The 15,579-nt window shown below is 36.2% G+C and overlaps 1 protein-coding gene across 1 annotated transcript in view; it reads right to left on the bottom strand.

Annotated features, from left to right (window-relative positions):
- Window positions 1–4,597: 4,597 nt before the first annotated feature.
- Window positions 4,598–15,579, bottom strand: part of rab6ba (RAB6B, member RAS oncogene family a) — a 95,039-nt gene continuing 84,057 nt past the window's right edge. Inside the window, exon 8 of the mRNA XM_053499628.1 lies at window positions 4,598–7,531. Coding sequence (XP_053355603.1) covers window positions 7,467–7,531 — 65 coding nt within the window. The 3' untranslated portion in view covers window positions 4,598–7,466. The remainder of the gene's footprint in view (window positions 7,532–15,579) is intronic.

Raw genomic sequence — 15,579 nt, forward strand, 5'->3', positions numbered from 1 at the left:
CATGTCAGTGTCTTTCTGTGTGCTTCCCAGGTTTTCTGGAGCTGCTTCAACTGTGTTTGTAGGGGCTGAATACTTTATACTTGCCCCACTGCTGTCTGTTTGGTTAGCTTAAATTAATGATGGAACATTTTGCCATCTGTGAGGCTTTCCCGGGCCAAACTGGCCCTCCAGAGAAGCCGTGTAATGCCAGGGAAACGAAAAGTCTTTAGCCAAACTCACAGAGCTCCAAATACACTGTCAGTTAAGATTTAATTTATGCCCCGCTGCTGTCTTTGAGCATGGCACACAGTCTCGACAGAATTGCACAGAGTAAATGTCACAGGCCTCTTATCAGAAAGATTCTGCTTTCATAGTCATCAGCCTGGCGTTAATCATGGATTACATAATCAAATGTTACTTATCATCTTAAGACCAGGTCATTAAAAGTTGGTTGCACTTCACATGACCTATATAAAGGAATGTCAATATGAAGAAATATATAAATTATAATTTATTATAATTAATTTTATTTATTTTATTCTTTTGTTCCAGGTTATTGGACGGCAAAATAAAAATAAGTAAATTAAGGCATGCCTATTGTCCAGTAACTGTACTGTCAGACAGGAGAATTCCCGGTGGCCTGGCAGATGATTTGTCCTGCTGTCAACTAGCCATGTATTTTTTATTTTTTTTTAATAATTAATATTTTTTTATATTATTGGCCACCCGATATACTAAAGTAATGATTTCCAAAATTCGCATTCGATTAGTTAATTAGACAATAATAACAATATTAATCTGTTCATTAATCTGAATCTGTTAGTCTTGACCGGCATCGTTACGCTATGTTCACTCCGCATCTCCCCAGAGCAGCAAAGCATTTAAACAGACATGCTAGGATGGAGAGAAAGTGGACAGGTGGAGCAGAAAGGGAAAGGGCACGCAAGAAGAAAGCACTTTAAGAAGAAGAAGCGAAATGTTGCAAAAATTCCACTCTGTTCCTGGCTTTAAGTGCAGGTCAGTTTCATCTGTAAATTACTCTAGTTTTTTATTTGCAACTATTAAACTGCTAGTGAAATGCAAATAATGCAAATATTATATGTAACGACCCCACTATCATCACTTAAAATATTATATGCTAAAAGACATTTATTTTTTGTAAAGTTACATGAGTATTTTAGCGGACAAAAAAAATTACATTCTTTTATGTAGATAAGAAAGGAGCAGGGAGACAGGAGCTGTAGTGCAGACATGAAATAAAAAAAGGCTAATTTTATTTTTTTGTCCAAGTTTTCTAAAAAATATTTAGTCATATTGTAATCATTACTGTTCTAACGTTTACATTTTAGAAAATTATATCTGCCCATTTATGTGTTTTTTTCAAATGAAGGTGGAGACAGCCAGGGACTGAGACAGGTGGAAGGAAAATAAGAGAAAATAATTAGTTTTAACATATTGGATGAAATTGATTATTTTGCCAATAGAGCTAAACAAATTAGAGATAAACAAATTAATATTTATGTGGATTCTGAGCAATGTAATTAAATGAGGTGGTTGTTTTGCATCAAGGTGGAGACAATTCTGTTTGTAACACTAGAGCAGAAGTGACAGGTATAAGATAAATAGAGAGGGACGAAATAAGGCTGTCTGTGGTTTCTAAATGTATTTGCGTGTATAGGAAGGCCTGGGCTGGTGTGGGATTTCCCGTGCTGAAATCGTGTCCCAGTCCATCCTGGCCGTCAGAGTAAGCATAGCTGCTGAAAATTAAGCAGTAGGATTGACTGAGTTTACTGTATGGCCATTACAGTTCTTTTATTATTATTATTATTATTAATCATTTATACACATAAATATATATAAATATAATATGAATTCAATATTTTAGAATACCTTATCAGAGGAAAGACATCACATCAGAGGGCTTCCTAAAGCTTAAATTGTTATACAGTAAAATAGCTGCATTTTCTAAGTTATTTTATGTATCCTTCCAAAATAAGAAATGAAATAAAATAAATTACTAAAATAAGTTTTTACAAAAAAATTTTTATTTCTTAAAAAATTAAAATTAATAAAATAAAAATATAATATAAAATTATTCGGCATACAGTCTAGCAGTTCATCTTCATTGGTTTTAGACCTATCTTTTAAAAAAAAATGCGTGCGAGGTAATTTATTTAACCAGGGTTGATAGGAGTATGAATATTATTAATTTAATAATTATTAATTTATTGGTTCAATTGTTATACATGGCCGTGATTGTACAAGAACATGTTACACAGGTCCAATAAAACCTCAAGATTACTTTGACTTTTCTCTTAAATCTTTCATGATACCTCTTGTGAGAAGAAACGGACAATGGTTTTGCTTTAGTCTCTCAGGTCTTGACATGTAATGCTTGTGTAAATAGTAAGCTACTTGTTATTTGACTTTTCTATAAAATGTAAATGGAACCTTTTCACTTGGGCCAAAAGACATTATTCAAGTTAGCTATTAGCACTGTGTCTGTGGTTCTAATTTTAAACTAGTGGTGCACTGACTCTTACGATAAATGCTATGCATTGACTTGAATAGTATGGCTCAAATGAAGTTAAAAAATAGTGATAGGAAGGTATGTGTTTCATTTTACTTTTTGTTCTTTTAAATGGGATTTTCCTTATTTGCAACACATTTACATTTATGGATTGTAAACTTACATACAATATACAATAAACCAGCACTTATGGGCTGAACCAGCTCCCAATCTGTACACTTAACATCTCTTAGCCTTTCTTGAGAAATCTGAATCACTGTGAATTGCCACTGGAATGCCACTGTTGGCATGTAGCTAAATACTTCAATGTTAAGGTTTATGTTTTATGCACCACTATAAAGCTGCTTACAGCACTTTTGACGTGGCTAAATGCACTATAAGCACTGCTTATGCCAAGGTCATTCAGTTAACTTATGAAAAGAGTTATTTATAAGAGTACATATGAAATTCCACATGTGCAAATGTTCATTGAATTTAAAAAACAAAAAACTAACGAAAATGCATAATATTTAAAGAGAAATTCTAAAAAAGCAATTAAACTATTTTAAAGACTCTCTAACCATTCTCGAGAAATACACATATTGTTTTCTATCTAGGTCATGTTTTACATAACACAATCAGGCACCGGGGAAAAACAAAGTTTGCTCAGAGTTTCAGTTAGTACCTTGTCAAACCTGTAAGGTATAAATGACTTATTGTTTTTTTGATCCAACATGTTTCATAAGAACTCTTTATCTACATCGTAATAATGTCCTAATCTGCTTTAATGACTTATTTCGAACAAGGAAGCAATTGTAGTTATAATAATGATTAACATTAATGTAATTAAATCAGATAACACTTTATCATAATAAACACTATTAATACAACCAGTAACAAGCCATAGGTAATGTTTACAAAGTAAAATAAACTAATACACTGGACGGCCAAGAAAAGAGTTGCACACTCTAATATTTCATAATACCACTCTGCATGATGGTACATCACCTTCATGCGCTTCCCTTCTTACCCTCTGGAATAGGGATAACCTGCACTCATCAGACCACATGACCCCCCTGATTATCCTCACTAGAAGTGGTTTTATTATGGTCACACAACTGTTTAGTGCCAATCCTGTAATTTGTGCAAATTTTTTTGATGCAGCTTTACCAAGCAGGCGGCACGGTGGTGTCGTGGTTAGCACTTTCGCCCTGTCTCTTTAGGGTCACAGTCCAAAGACCTGCAGATTAGGCTAACTGGCATTCCCAAATCGACTGTAGTGTGTGAATGAATGTGTGAGTGTGTGTATGTCTGTGTGCCCTGTGATGGATTGGCACCCTGTCCAGGGTGTACCCCGCCCTGTGCCCTAAGTCTCCTGGGATAGACTCCAGGCCCCCCTCGACCCTGAATACAGGATAAAGAGGTATAGACGATGACAACTTCTGACAAGAAATGAAATGTTACTTCATACATCATTTAGAGTAGAAAGAATTAAATGTTTCCTTTAAGTGTTTAAAATTTACACCTGCGGTGACTATTTGTTTTGATCTGCTTGACTTTGGACTGTGGGAGGAAACCAAAGAACCCGGAGGAAACCCACCAAGCATGTGGACTCCGAAACAGGTAAACTGGCGAGGAGTAAACCCATCCGATAAGGTCCTTGACATTCATGTAAATGTTACTTTGACATGACCCATCATGGCAATGGTATTCCGCGAAGGTGTTGGGCTTTTATTTACAGGATGATGAACACCAATATAAGATGAGTGGTTTTAATGTTATATAACTGATTGTTGTATATTAGTGACATACCATTCGATAAGGGACAAAAATGCATATTTTAGGTTATTCATTTGGTAATATTAGATAAAAAGAACTAACTTAATTTTTTAAGAAAATATGAGGGGCAGGTAAATATAAAAATAATACTATTCCCAGACCATTTACTGTTTAGATATATGAGAGAAGTGTTACACCAAATGAATCATGAAATATACAAGAAAGGCAAAAGATCTGCTTTGACGTTTTTAATGACCGATACTGTCGAAATCAGTCTCATAACATCACATATTTGTCACAAGTTTAAAGCAATAGACGCCAGGTAGGTAGTAAGAGTTTTTAAATTGTTTTTATTGATTTTTATTGTTTGAGACAGACATGCTAGATCTCTGTACAGTGTGAATGGAGAGTGAGCTCTGAATCAATCAGACTCGAGTTGAAACATTTACACTAGGAATGCCCTCACTCTCCGAAGCAGGACCCAACATACACACAGACTTACTGTTTTTTGTTTTTTTTTTCTTGCCAAGAAATGGTGTGTCTTACGGTGCCAACAGAAGAATGAACAAATCACAGATTCACTGTTGTTTTGGTACACACCTTATAAGGGCTAGACTATATATACATCCCGTTCATGCCTAATGATATAGTCGACTCTATCTACAGTACATGATGGTCAAAGAACTAAGGAGGTGAAAAGTGATACAGGGTGTAAACAAAATGTAAACAAATATCACAAGGTGCCAAGGTAAACAATTAAACAAGCAACCAAAAAATTCCCTCAGTTTCACTCTCTACTGTATGTGAACCACTGGGCGGTCGGCCTTTTAAACAACCTGTGAAGATATAAGGAAAATAAGAAAGAGATTTATGTGTCATTAATGAGTCAGTGCACAACTGCCTGTTTTGCTGCCTGTTTTGCTTCCTTCTTCCATGTAGCAGGAGTCGTACGAGACAGTCAGGCAGGTAAGTGAAAGCATAACGTGACAGCGCCCAAAAACAATCCAGTCAGAAATCACATTTGTTGAATAGACGTAGCAGAACGCGCATATGATCTTGATAGATAAGATGTAGGTAGATAACAATCTAAAAGACTCCTGTGCAAATTTCACTGGAAACCCTTGTTTATGCCCAACCTGATATTCGGAATGGCATTCTCATATCTCTTGATTGTTTGCATTACCTAACTCAAGTTCAAACATTTACACTAGGACTGGCCTCATTGTGCCAAGCAGAATCCACCATACAATAGAGACTGATGTGGTTTTTTTTTGGCTGAAAATGGTGCTTCTTACTGTACCAACAGGAAAATAAACAAATCACAGAATCACTGTTGTAAGCACCTTCTAAGGGTTAGACTATATGGGCATCCTGTTCATGCCTAACGATATAGTCGACTCTATCTTCATGATGGTAAAAGAACTAAAGAGGGGAAAGGTGATACAGAAAGATGATACAGGGAGTAAACAAGATGTAACCAAAAATGACACAAAGTGCCAAAGTAAACAGAACCGATCAACTAATAAATACCCTCAGTTTCACTCTCTTCTGTATCTGGACCACCAGGCGGTCAGAGCCTTTCGAACACTCAGCGCAGACGTAAGGACAATAAAACAGAAAGATAAACTTAGAATTATGTCCCATTAACGAATCAGTGCACAAGCGATGCTTGTTTTGCTTTTTTTTATATTCTTCAGTTAGGTAAGCGAAAGCATCCATATCTCGACTAGAATCAGTAAGAAGTAGATATGATCTTGAGCTGCAGGTTGATAAAAATATGATCCAAAACCCCTATTCTGGAATTTCACTGGAAACCCTTTGCTCTTGCGCAACCTGTTATTTGGAATAACACTTTGGAATCTCTTGACGGTTTGATTGATTTTTTTAGCTCAACAAATCTTTTACAAGGTTTGCTTTACAAGGTTAAAATATTCACCAGAACTCTTGGGTCACATTAATAGTTGACGTTTACTTGTAAAAAAGAGACATGAAGGTGAGGGAAGATTTATCATAGTGACTGGAGAGATACAGTATTCCTTACATCAACCTTGAAACATTTACATCTTTCCTTTAAAAAGTGCATTAAAGATTGAAATAAAAGTAGTCTATGCTATACCTCAACTTCCCCAAGCGATGCGATTTAAGCTTAATAAAGCACCTACAGTACAGTAGAGTTCTGCTTAACCTTAACTCTCAGTAGTCATCTAATGTTGTGTTCGGAGTAATACTACATGTTCTTCGAATTTTAAAGTGATATTTACAACGAAGCTTGACTATACCATATCAATATGAAAAAGCTAATAGGAATGTGAAAGTGATCAGTGATTTTTGTGAAATCATCTCTTCAGTCTGTGTTACAAACTGGAGAGGAATTGTACATCAAATGTGTCATACTGAACAGACAGTAGTTTAAATCGTCCTCTCATCCTCTCAAGTGACTAAAATATGAGATGTACGATAACTGGAGAAGAGAAGCCTGTGTGGTAATGAAAAAAAAAAGAAAACAGTGCACTTCTCCAGGATGGGATTCAAAGTGGCGAAATCGATGTGGTTGAGCCTCGGTCTTTTACACTGGCCCTTTCTGAAGTACATTAAAACACTCACAAACCTTAAAACAATGTGCAGTTTTGATACAGTGCATAAAGTCACGTGTGAGTAAGCATTTACGTGGATATATTCAAAGTTGGGTACACATACGGCAGCAGAAGGAATCGAGTGGAGTTATAAAATTGTAAACAAGAAAAAAAAATTTTTGCATGCACGCTCGCTTTGTATTTTCATCCAGTAATTATTGTTCAGTTCCCTTCAAACTATACAGACTGTCTGATGAATCCTTCTAATATAAGTAACACATTTCACAACCCACTGTCTTTCTTTCTGTCTTCATTTTTTATAGATTTTCCTTGAGTGTACAAAAATAAAAAGCAAAAACAAAACATAATCCATAATTGGTCTTTTTGCTGTTTTTCTTCCTGTCCCTTTCAAATTTTTAAGATTTTTTGGCAATTTTGTTAACAAAGTATACTATTTCACAACTGAAACTAACTTAACACTGTTTTCAACCTGTGACCTTGTGGTCTAACGTGAGTGCCAAATATCCAATCTGGAAAACTCGAAAAATTCAACTTGAACTTAACCAACAGAAAGCAACACAACAAGCACGTGGTGTAAATGAAGTGGCCTGATTAGTAGTGGGCTATTAACAGGAGCATCCGCCTTCGGTGGTAGTCGGCTCTTGGGGTTTGTCCAGCTTGATGTCAATCACTGGAGAAGGTTGTTAAGGGAAAAAAGCTCATTCTTCATCATCATCATCATCATCATCATCATTGTTATTTATACATCATATACAGTATTTTATTAAACGCTCCTCCACAATGCATCCCTCTAACACAATGCATCCTGTATGTACAGATGGAAAAACATTAAGCTGATTTAAATCTTTTTTTTTACTTGTCCACTGACTCAGAAAAAAGAAATGTCAAATTGAGGTCCAAGAAGGCTGAAATAATTGGCCTTAATTATTTCAGCCTTAAATAAGTTAAATCCACCATGTTAAATGAGGTGTGCAGTGCTGTGACCCCCGCATTAACCCCTTTATTAGTGAGCAGCGCAAAAATGTCGTAGTTATACAGCAACAAATCAATAAAAAGGTTAATGTACAAGGTTAGGCAAACTGGCCGTTAAAATATGGAACATTATTGACCCCTGGAGGCAGAATGACAAGATGCAGGCTGCAGTACTGTCTCCTAAACACGTGCATACATACGTACATGCAACACCATTCTGTTCTAGAGCTGACTAAAACAAAACCCTCTATTTGTTATGTGCACTTATATATACAGCAGTTATTCTAGTGCAGTTTTAGCTGAGTATGATGGATCTGTCTAAAGTCTTAAGTAGTGATTTTACTCAGCATGTTCCCTCATCGTCCCTGATATCAGTCAATGTCCTGCTGTCACAACTTCTGTTTGTAACAAAAGCATAAAAAAACAGCCTATTTCACATACTGTTTAAAATGATGCCATTTTTCATTTACTTTCCAAAATGAGTCATATCGTCTTCTGTCAAGGATGTGTTTAGTCATTGCCGATACCTTATTACGTCCTATCACTCAGGTCTGCTATAGAGCAGACATCATTATTACGTTGTGTGTCTTCCACAGAAATAAACAAGAGCATACGTGACTTTAACCATAGACGACATGTCATTAAAGTGTCAAGTGTCTGTGACAAAAATCAGATTGCTTTACTTTGGCTACAGAATAATTGAAAATGATACTTAAAAAGAAGCTTACTTTACTTTATTGTGTCACGATTTATTTGCCACTTAAAGTCAGCTTGATTTAGGTGTTCACTGATGTCATCGCTTCTTAAATGTTAACAAATAAAAACATGCCTAAAGATTCATACACTCAGTGTTTCCCACAGGTAAACTTACGGTGGTAGCCAGCGGAGCAGGCCGACATTAACCTGTCAAAGTGGTCCACTACATACAACAAACAATAAATACACATAATTTTGTAGATCCAACCTACAAGCCTTCCCCTATATGTGAAGGGTAAGCCAAAGTAAAAAATTGAGAACAAAACACTATTTCGTGTATAAAGATGCCATTGTTTGTCTGAACACTTCAGCTCTTAAAAACCAAAGCATTTTAGTTATTTTTTGCATTAGTATGTTTTAATAAATATATACGCAGTTCAGGATTTTGCAATATAGTTATCCTTTTTTCAGAACAGAATTTAATTTAATTTTAACCAGCTATGCACACATGACTGAGCAAAAAATGTAAAAAGGAAAACGCACAGATTGGGCACAGGTTGTTTACTTGTGACCAAATAATAATAATAAAAATAAGAATAATTCAATTCAATTCAATTCAAGGAAAGGAAAAACTCCCTGAGATGGCAATAGGAAGAAAGCTTGAGAGGAACCAGACTTAACAGGGAACCCATCCTCATTTGCATAGGAATGAGTCAGTAGGTGCAGAGGGCAGATGGGGTCTGGATCACTGGGAGCACAGGAGCAGGATGTGTAGCTCCAATCATAATAAAATAAGAATAATAAAAAAAAATAATAATAATAATAATATGTGCATTTTGTGAGTTTTACATGCTTGAGACTATATTCCAGGAGCAGTAAAATGTATACATTTTAAAAGTAACGAAAACTTTAGTTCTACATGACATCAGAAAATCCAAACGCACACACAGTGTGATGTCTGAAGCCTCCCCCGTCGACACACTGACAAGACTTACGTATTTTTTATCGGTCATTAAACAGTGCTATGTTGCTGCTCGCTTCCATGCTGCTTGAGTTTTATTAATCTTCCTAAGTTTTCTAAGAAAGAGGTTTCTCTAAGAGCCTGTTTACTGTGCGAAATGGTGTTTTTCTACGCAGCATGCACAACTGTCAGTATGGCCTTCTTATGCTTTTCATCAACCACAAAGGGTCGGCAAATATATCTAGACGACCATCAATATACCTGTGCTGCCCGCCCAACTAGCTATGTGTGGGGAAACACTGAGACTTGCTTTAAATGACATTAGGGAAGTACATAATCTAATAAATTGTTTTGTGCAAAAGCTAAAATATTCTGTATTGATAAATCTAATGTTAAATGATTTATATTTTCATTAGATAGGTAAGGGTCTATTGCTATGCTCAAAATGCAGCAGCCCAAATTAGATTTGTTTTCTCATATGTGACAGTTTTTTTTATATCACTGCGTACAGCACATTTTTGCATCAAACCCTCAATCTGAACAGTCAAATCGGATTGGATGCGACTTTTATCTTAATGTAACTCAAAGAAAAGGTGCAGGATGACAGTGAAGGAGGATTTTAGTGACAAAAAAGGCGGTAAATGTAAGTTTTTTACCATATGCACATACACTTGCACCACATGTTATGTTGATATACATGCACCACATGTCATGTTTTACTCGATGAACCTTTGGGGTGATGTTACTGTACAAGCACAATGAGAAGGCGCATATGGCACCTGCTCTCAAAGGAGATTCCAAAAAAACATGATTATAAGGCAACCTCACTGCAGTGCCAAAGGAAAGCCTTAAGTTGAAATGCACAATGTAAAGAATTTAAGGATCAGACCAAAAACCTAAAGAATACAGTGAGCTTGAGCACATCACTTGATTTTCCTTTCTTGCATAAACATTAGTTTTGGAGCATATTACATAAAGATAACCCGAGTAAATACAAAATGCAGTTTTTGAATGATCATTTTATTTATTAAGGCAAAATAAAAGCTGTTCAATCCTGCCTGGCCCTATGTAAAAAAGTAATTGCCCCTGAACCTGATAACTGTTTGTGCCACCCTTTATGGCAACAACTGCAATCAAGAGAATACTTTTGGTGGGCCGGCCACTCCTGGCAAGGTTCTCCACTGTTCCAAGTTTTCACTTACTGGAGGTCACTGGAGTCCCAAAGCCAAAGAAATGGATTTGTGACCCTAAACTGACACAGTACATACATTTGTATCTCATCTATTCTTGAATTTCTTTAGACCGAGGCATAAGGTGTTTCTTTTAGATATCTAATAGCGAGATGACTTTGTCACACAGATTCTATTAAAGTGATTACTTGATTTAACATGTCTGGCGGTAATCAGGCCTGGGTTGATGTATGTATGTTTTTTTCCCTTTCATAAAATAAATCATAATTTTAAAATACTGTATAATTTTGTATTTGCTCAGGTTATCTTCATTTATTAGTAAACTTATTTTGATGATTTGACAAATATCTAAACATAACAAAAAAACACAAATGGGACAAATACTTTTTCACAACACTGTATGTCATTCACACCAAAAAACAAAACATGCCTAACAAAAAAAATAATAATCTGATTCGGTCAGTAAATGGGCAATTGTTTTCAGTGTGAATGTAGCCTATGTTTCATGACCCAAATGCAGTTCCTGAATGGAAAATATATATATATATATATATATTTTTTTTTTTGGGGGGGGGGGGGGGGGGGGGGTAATTGTAGTTGTTTTTACTGTTAATCTAAAACATAACTAGTCCTTTATATTAAACTGAAAACTGGCTTTTATTAACAGGTCACATAGGTTCAAACAGGGGTGAAACAGGGACAAGTCTCACACACACACACGCACAGGCACACACACACGCACACACACACAGACACACACAGAGACAGGCACAGGGCCCACATACTCAATTACAAGGCCATGACACAACTCATAAATCATAGAGGCTGCACACATGTGCTTGCAAGCGGACACACAGATATCCCCACACACACACACGCGCGCGCACACACACACACACACACACACACACACAGTAAGTCTGACGAAGCTGAGCCACACCATTGGTATAGTGTGTAATGGAGACTAGACTGATTATCTACACACAGCAGAAATACACAAACTACATGATTCAACTGTGCCAGTTCTATTTCATACGTCAACTGGCTTTTAATTGTTATGTTACTTTTTGTCTTCCCTGCTTTCAGTGTGCATGTTTTAACTGAAATGTAAAGGGGAAGTAAAGATTTAATATTCTTATAAAGGCTCAGAAGTAGCAGGAGCCATATATGGTTTCTGGGACAAGAGCATTAGGGAAGGTAATCTTGTCTGGCATCTCTCTCTCTCTCTCTCTCTCTCTCTCCTTCCCTGTCTCCCTTTTTTGGCTTTTCTGGATCGATACTCAGTGGAGTGCAATAACAGCATGAGGCCTTACTGCCATTAAGTCGACACACAGAGATTGTGAGGGTTGGGTGAACCATCAGGAAGGACTGTACATCATACTGACAGGCTGTCACACACACACACACACACACACACACACACACACACACACACACACACACACATATTGAACACACATGCATACACATATTGAACTGCTGTAGATAAATCATGCACCTGACCCTAACTGTAACCCTTAGTAACTGAGAGGAAACATTTCAGTTCTATTTAATTTTTTTAATAAAAGCTGATTGATTGTTTCTTTTTTTTGGTAAATAACCCTCATTTCACTAAATTTTCCCACATCGTCCAAACTCTAATGTGTTTATATTACCATAGAGTAATTTTCTCCCCACAAAAGTCCATCACACACTGATTCACACACATCTCCAACAAATCAACATTTGTACCCCCCCCCCCTTTTCATCTATAAGAAGCATCATACCTCATCAACAAAGTAGTTTATAAAGTTTTATCTACAGCGCATTTCAATACTATTATGACAGACAGCATTCTCACTTCAACCCTTATCACCTGCTTCAGTACATCATCTGCCCAGGAAAAGAGGAAATTACAAGACACTATCAGGACAGGAGAGGAAATCAGTCTGGAGCCAAGACAAATCAAAATGTGCAGGTGTGCTGGAAATATCATCGATGTCAATAGTTACATCGCACCATAAAAACAGTCTGCTCCAAAAACCGCTATCATCATCAGTGAAGTGGTATTACTGATAACACAAACTGCATGCTACTGTATTAGTTTTTGTCTAGTTGGCAGTTTAGGTCAATCTTAATCATACCTGCACAAGCTTTATCACTTTTTTCCTCATGATGAATTGGCAACTAAACCATACAGATACAAATTAAGATACAAATACAGTCCAGTTCTTATTCAGTGTACAAATCCAGGTTTTTTTTTCAGTGTACATACTGTGTACTGTGTTTCAGTGTACTATTTCAGTATTTACTATATTGCATAGCTATGTTTTTATATTTTACATTTATGCATATTTTTGTTCTATTTTTAATAGCTATGTTTTTTATAGATATATACAGTATTCTATTTCTTACTTTATTCCATAATTTTTTTATTATTTTAAACTTATTTTTTTTAAGGTCACGGGCGGTCGTATAAGCATCTCACCACATGTATGTGACAAATAAAATTTTCATTTGATTTGATTGTTTGGCCCAGCCTGGTGAATCTTTTAAAACAGAGACACATTTTTGAAATGCATTGCCATCGTTTGAAAAGTGTTCTCTTTCAATATCAAAGGTATAATCTTTTGATTAACTAAATGTCTTTGTGTGAGTAGCTTTATATTCACTAGATGACCAAAGATATATGACCCCCTGAACATCACACCCATGCTATATGTGCGTCTTTCATAAACTGTTGCGTTAATGTTCCTATATGCTGTGACATTATTGTATGCTTGTATGATGCAAAGCCATGCACACAGCCACAGACATACTGTACAGTAGTCTTAACAGGAAAGAACATGAGTGACCCAAACCTTGATTTCAACTCCAATAAATACCTCTATGATAAATTGGTACCACTTACCAGTCTAGTGGTGGAATGACCTCAAATCCCAATAGCTATGAAAAATCTAGTGAAAAGAGATCCCAGAAGAGTATGGCTTTTATTGCGGGTAAGTTATTTGCCCAGGGTTCTGGAATGGCCACACATGGGGATGATGATCAGGTGTATTTTTTTCTTTTGCCTAATAGTGCACTGTACAGCCATGTATATGCATACTGTAGTATATTTATTATTATGTGGTGCCACACAAAAGTTGTAGAAACTGTAGTTGCAGTAACTGGGATTTACTGGAAACAACTGGAAGCCCAACTTTACATCAAAAGTGTAGAAAAATACTTCTTCTTCTATTTTCAGAAGAAGATTAACTTTGTCAAAATCATTAAACATTAAAACATCTGATTAATGCCTTTGAGCCTGTAAACACACATCTTTTTAAACTGTGTCAATGAAAACAATTAAAAAAAAATTCTAATAGAAATTATTTTATATATATAAAAAAAAAAAAAACACCTTATGTGCAAGATGCAGACAGAATGGTATCACTATATCAAACAAACAGCTGGAAAGCACTGCAATGCCAGGGAAATTTCCTGGATATACCCTTTCAGCTTCCTATCAGCATTTGTCTGTAGTTCGGTCTAAGGCACTCAAGGCATCACTTTGTGACCTTTCTCAGTTTAAACCTGTCTTAAAATTTCATACAAATGCCAGCAAACAGTTCCTACAGATTTCCTCTTCTTTTCACTGACATGCCATTCGGCAGACACCCTTATCCAGCGCGACTGACATTTTATCTCATTTGTTACATCTGAGCAGTTCATGGTTAAGAGCCTTGTTCAAGGGCCCAAAAGTGGCAACCTGATGGTGCTGGTGTTTAATCTCGGGAACTTCTGATCAGTTGTCCAACCACTGAGTTACCCCTGATCCCCTAGAAACCGAAATTATGCCCTTTTTTGTCACATAGATTAGTGCACAGTGAAATTCGTTCTTTGCATATTGCAATAGGCATGAAAATGATAAAACTGTAAAATCATTTAGTGAAATATTTTGTGAAAATCTATTGCTGCTTAAAGTTATAATGCACAATATTTGTATGATGCCAAGCCAAAAGCAAAAAACTAACAAACGAACAAAAAAACAATAAAATACCATATAATATATTCATTGCACCAAAAATGATTAAAAACTTTTTCACATGTGATGTCTCACTTTTTGCTCACTTGAAAACCCCTCTATGCTGCAATAGATGGACAGAAAGAAGATATACAGTATTTAAAAAACATTAAGATGACTTTGGGCTGCAATTAATTAGAATTATTTTGGTACAGTGGCTTAGGACTACAACTGCCATGAGAGTTTTAGGACTCTCTCTTGCTACTGTATGAACGGTTTTGCACTCAAGTCTCCATCAGTCAAAAGTTTAAAGTTAACTTTCCTCAAAATGTACTTCATAATAAAACTATAACAAATTTCAAGGTTATACGAGTACTGTACAACCTTTCACTTATAGCAGACAGTTCTGAAAGGGATTTTTTTTTAAATATTCAGACTATCCTGTATTACCCAAATGATGAGGGGTTCCCTTTTGAGTCTGTCTCCACTTAAGGTTTTTTCCTCATGTTTTCTCTGGGAGTTTTTCCCTGCCACTTTTGCCTACGTCTTGTTCATTAAGGATTAAAAAAATTAAAGAAAACTATATCCTCTCGGGGCGTATGCCCTTACAGAGGATTTATCTGAGATACTATGTATGTGCTTTTTACTCTAAATTTAGACATAGAGCGCACGCTAAACTGATGCATGTCACTCTCTCTCTCTCGCCGGCATCTTAGGGAGACAGAGGCTGGGCCTTTGCCTCTCGACTTTCTGCGTGCTCTGTCTTTTTCTTTTTTTCTTACCTTTTCTTTCTTTCTTTGTCTTGGTTCTCTGGACCTGATACCTTACCGGTGCTACCTAAATGATCACATAAAGTGATATCAGAGGTATCAGGACCCTCATATAAACATGCCGCCAGCTTCGCCTCGTTCAGGCTG

Source organism: Clarias gariepinus, chromosome 6, assembly GCF_024256425.1.
Source record: "Clarias gariepinus isolate MV-2021 ecotype Netherlands chromosome 6, CGAR_prim_01v2, whole genome shotgun sequence".
NCBI lineage: Eukaryota > Metazoa > Chordata > Actinopteri > Siluriformes > Clariidae > Clarias > Clarias gariepinus.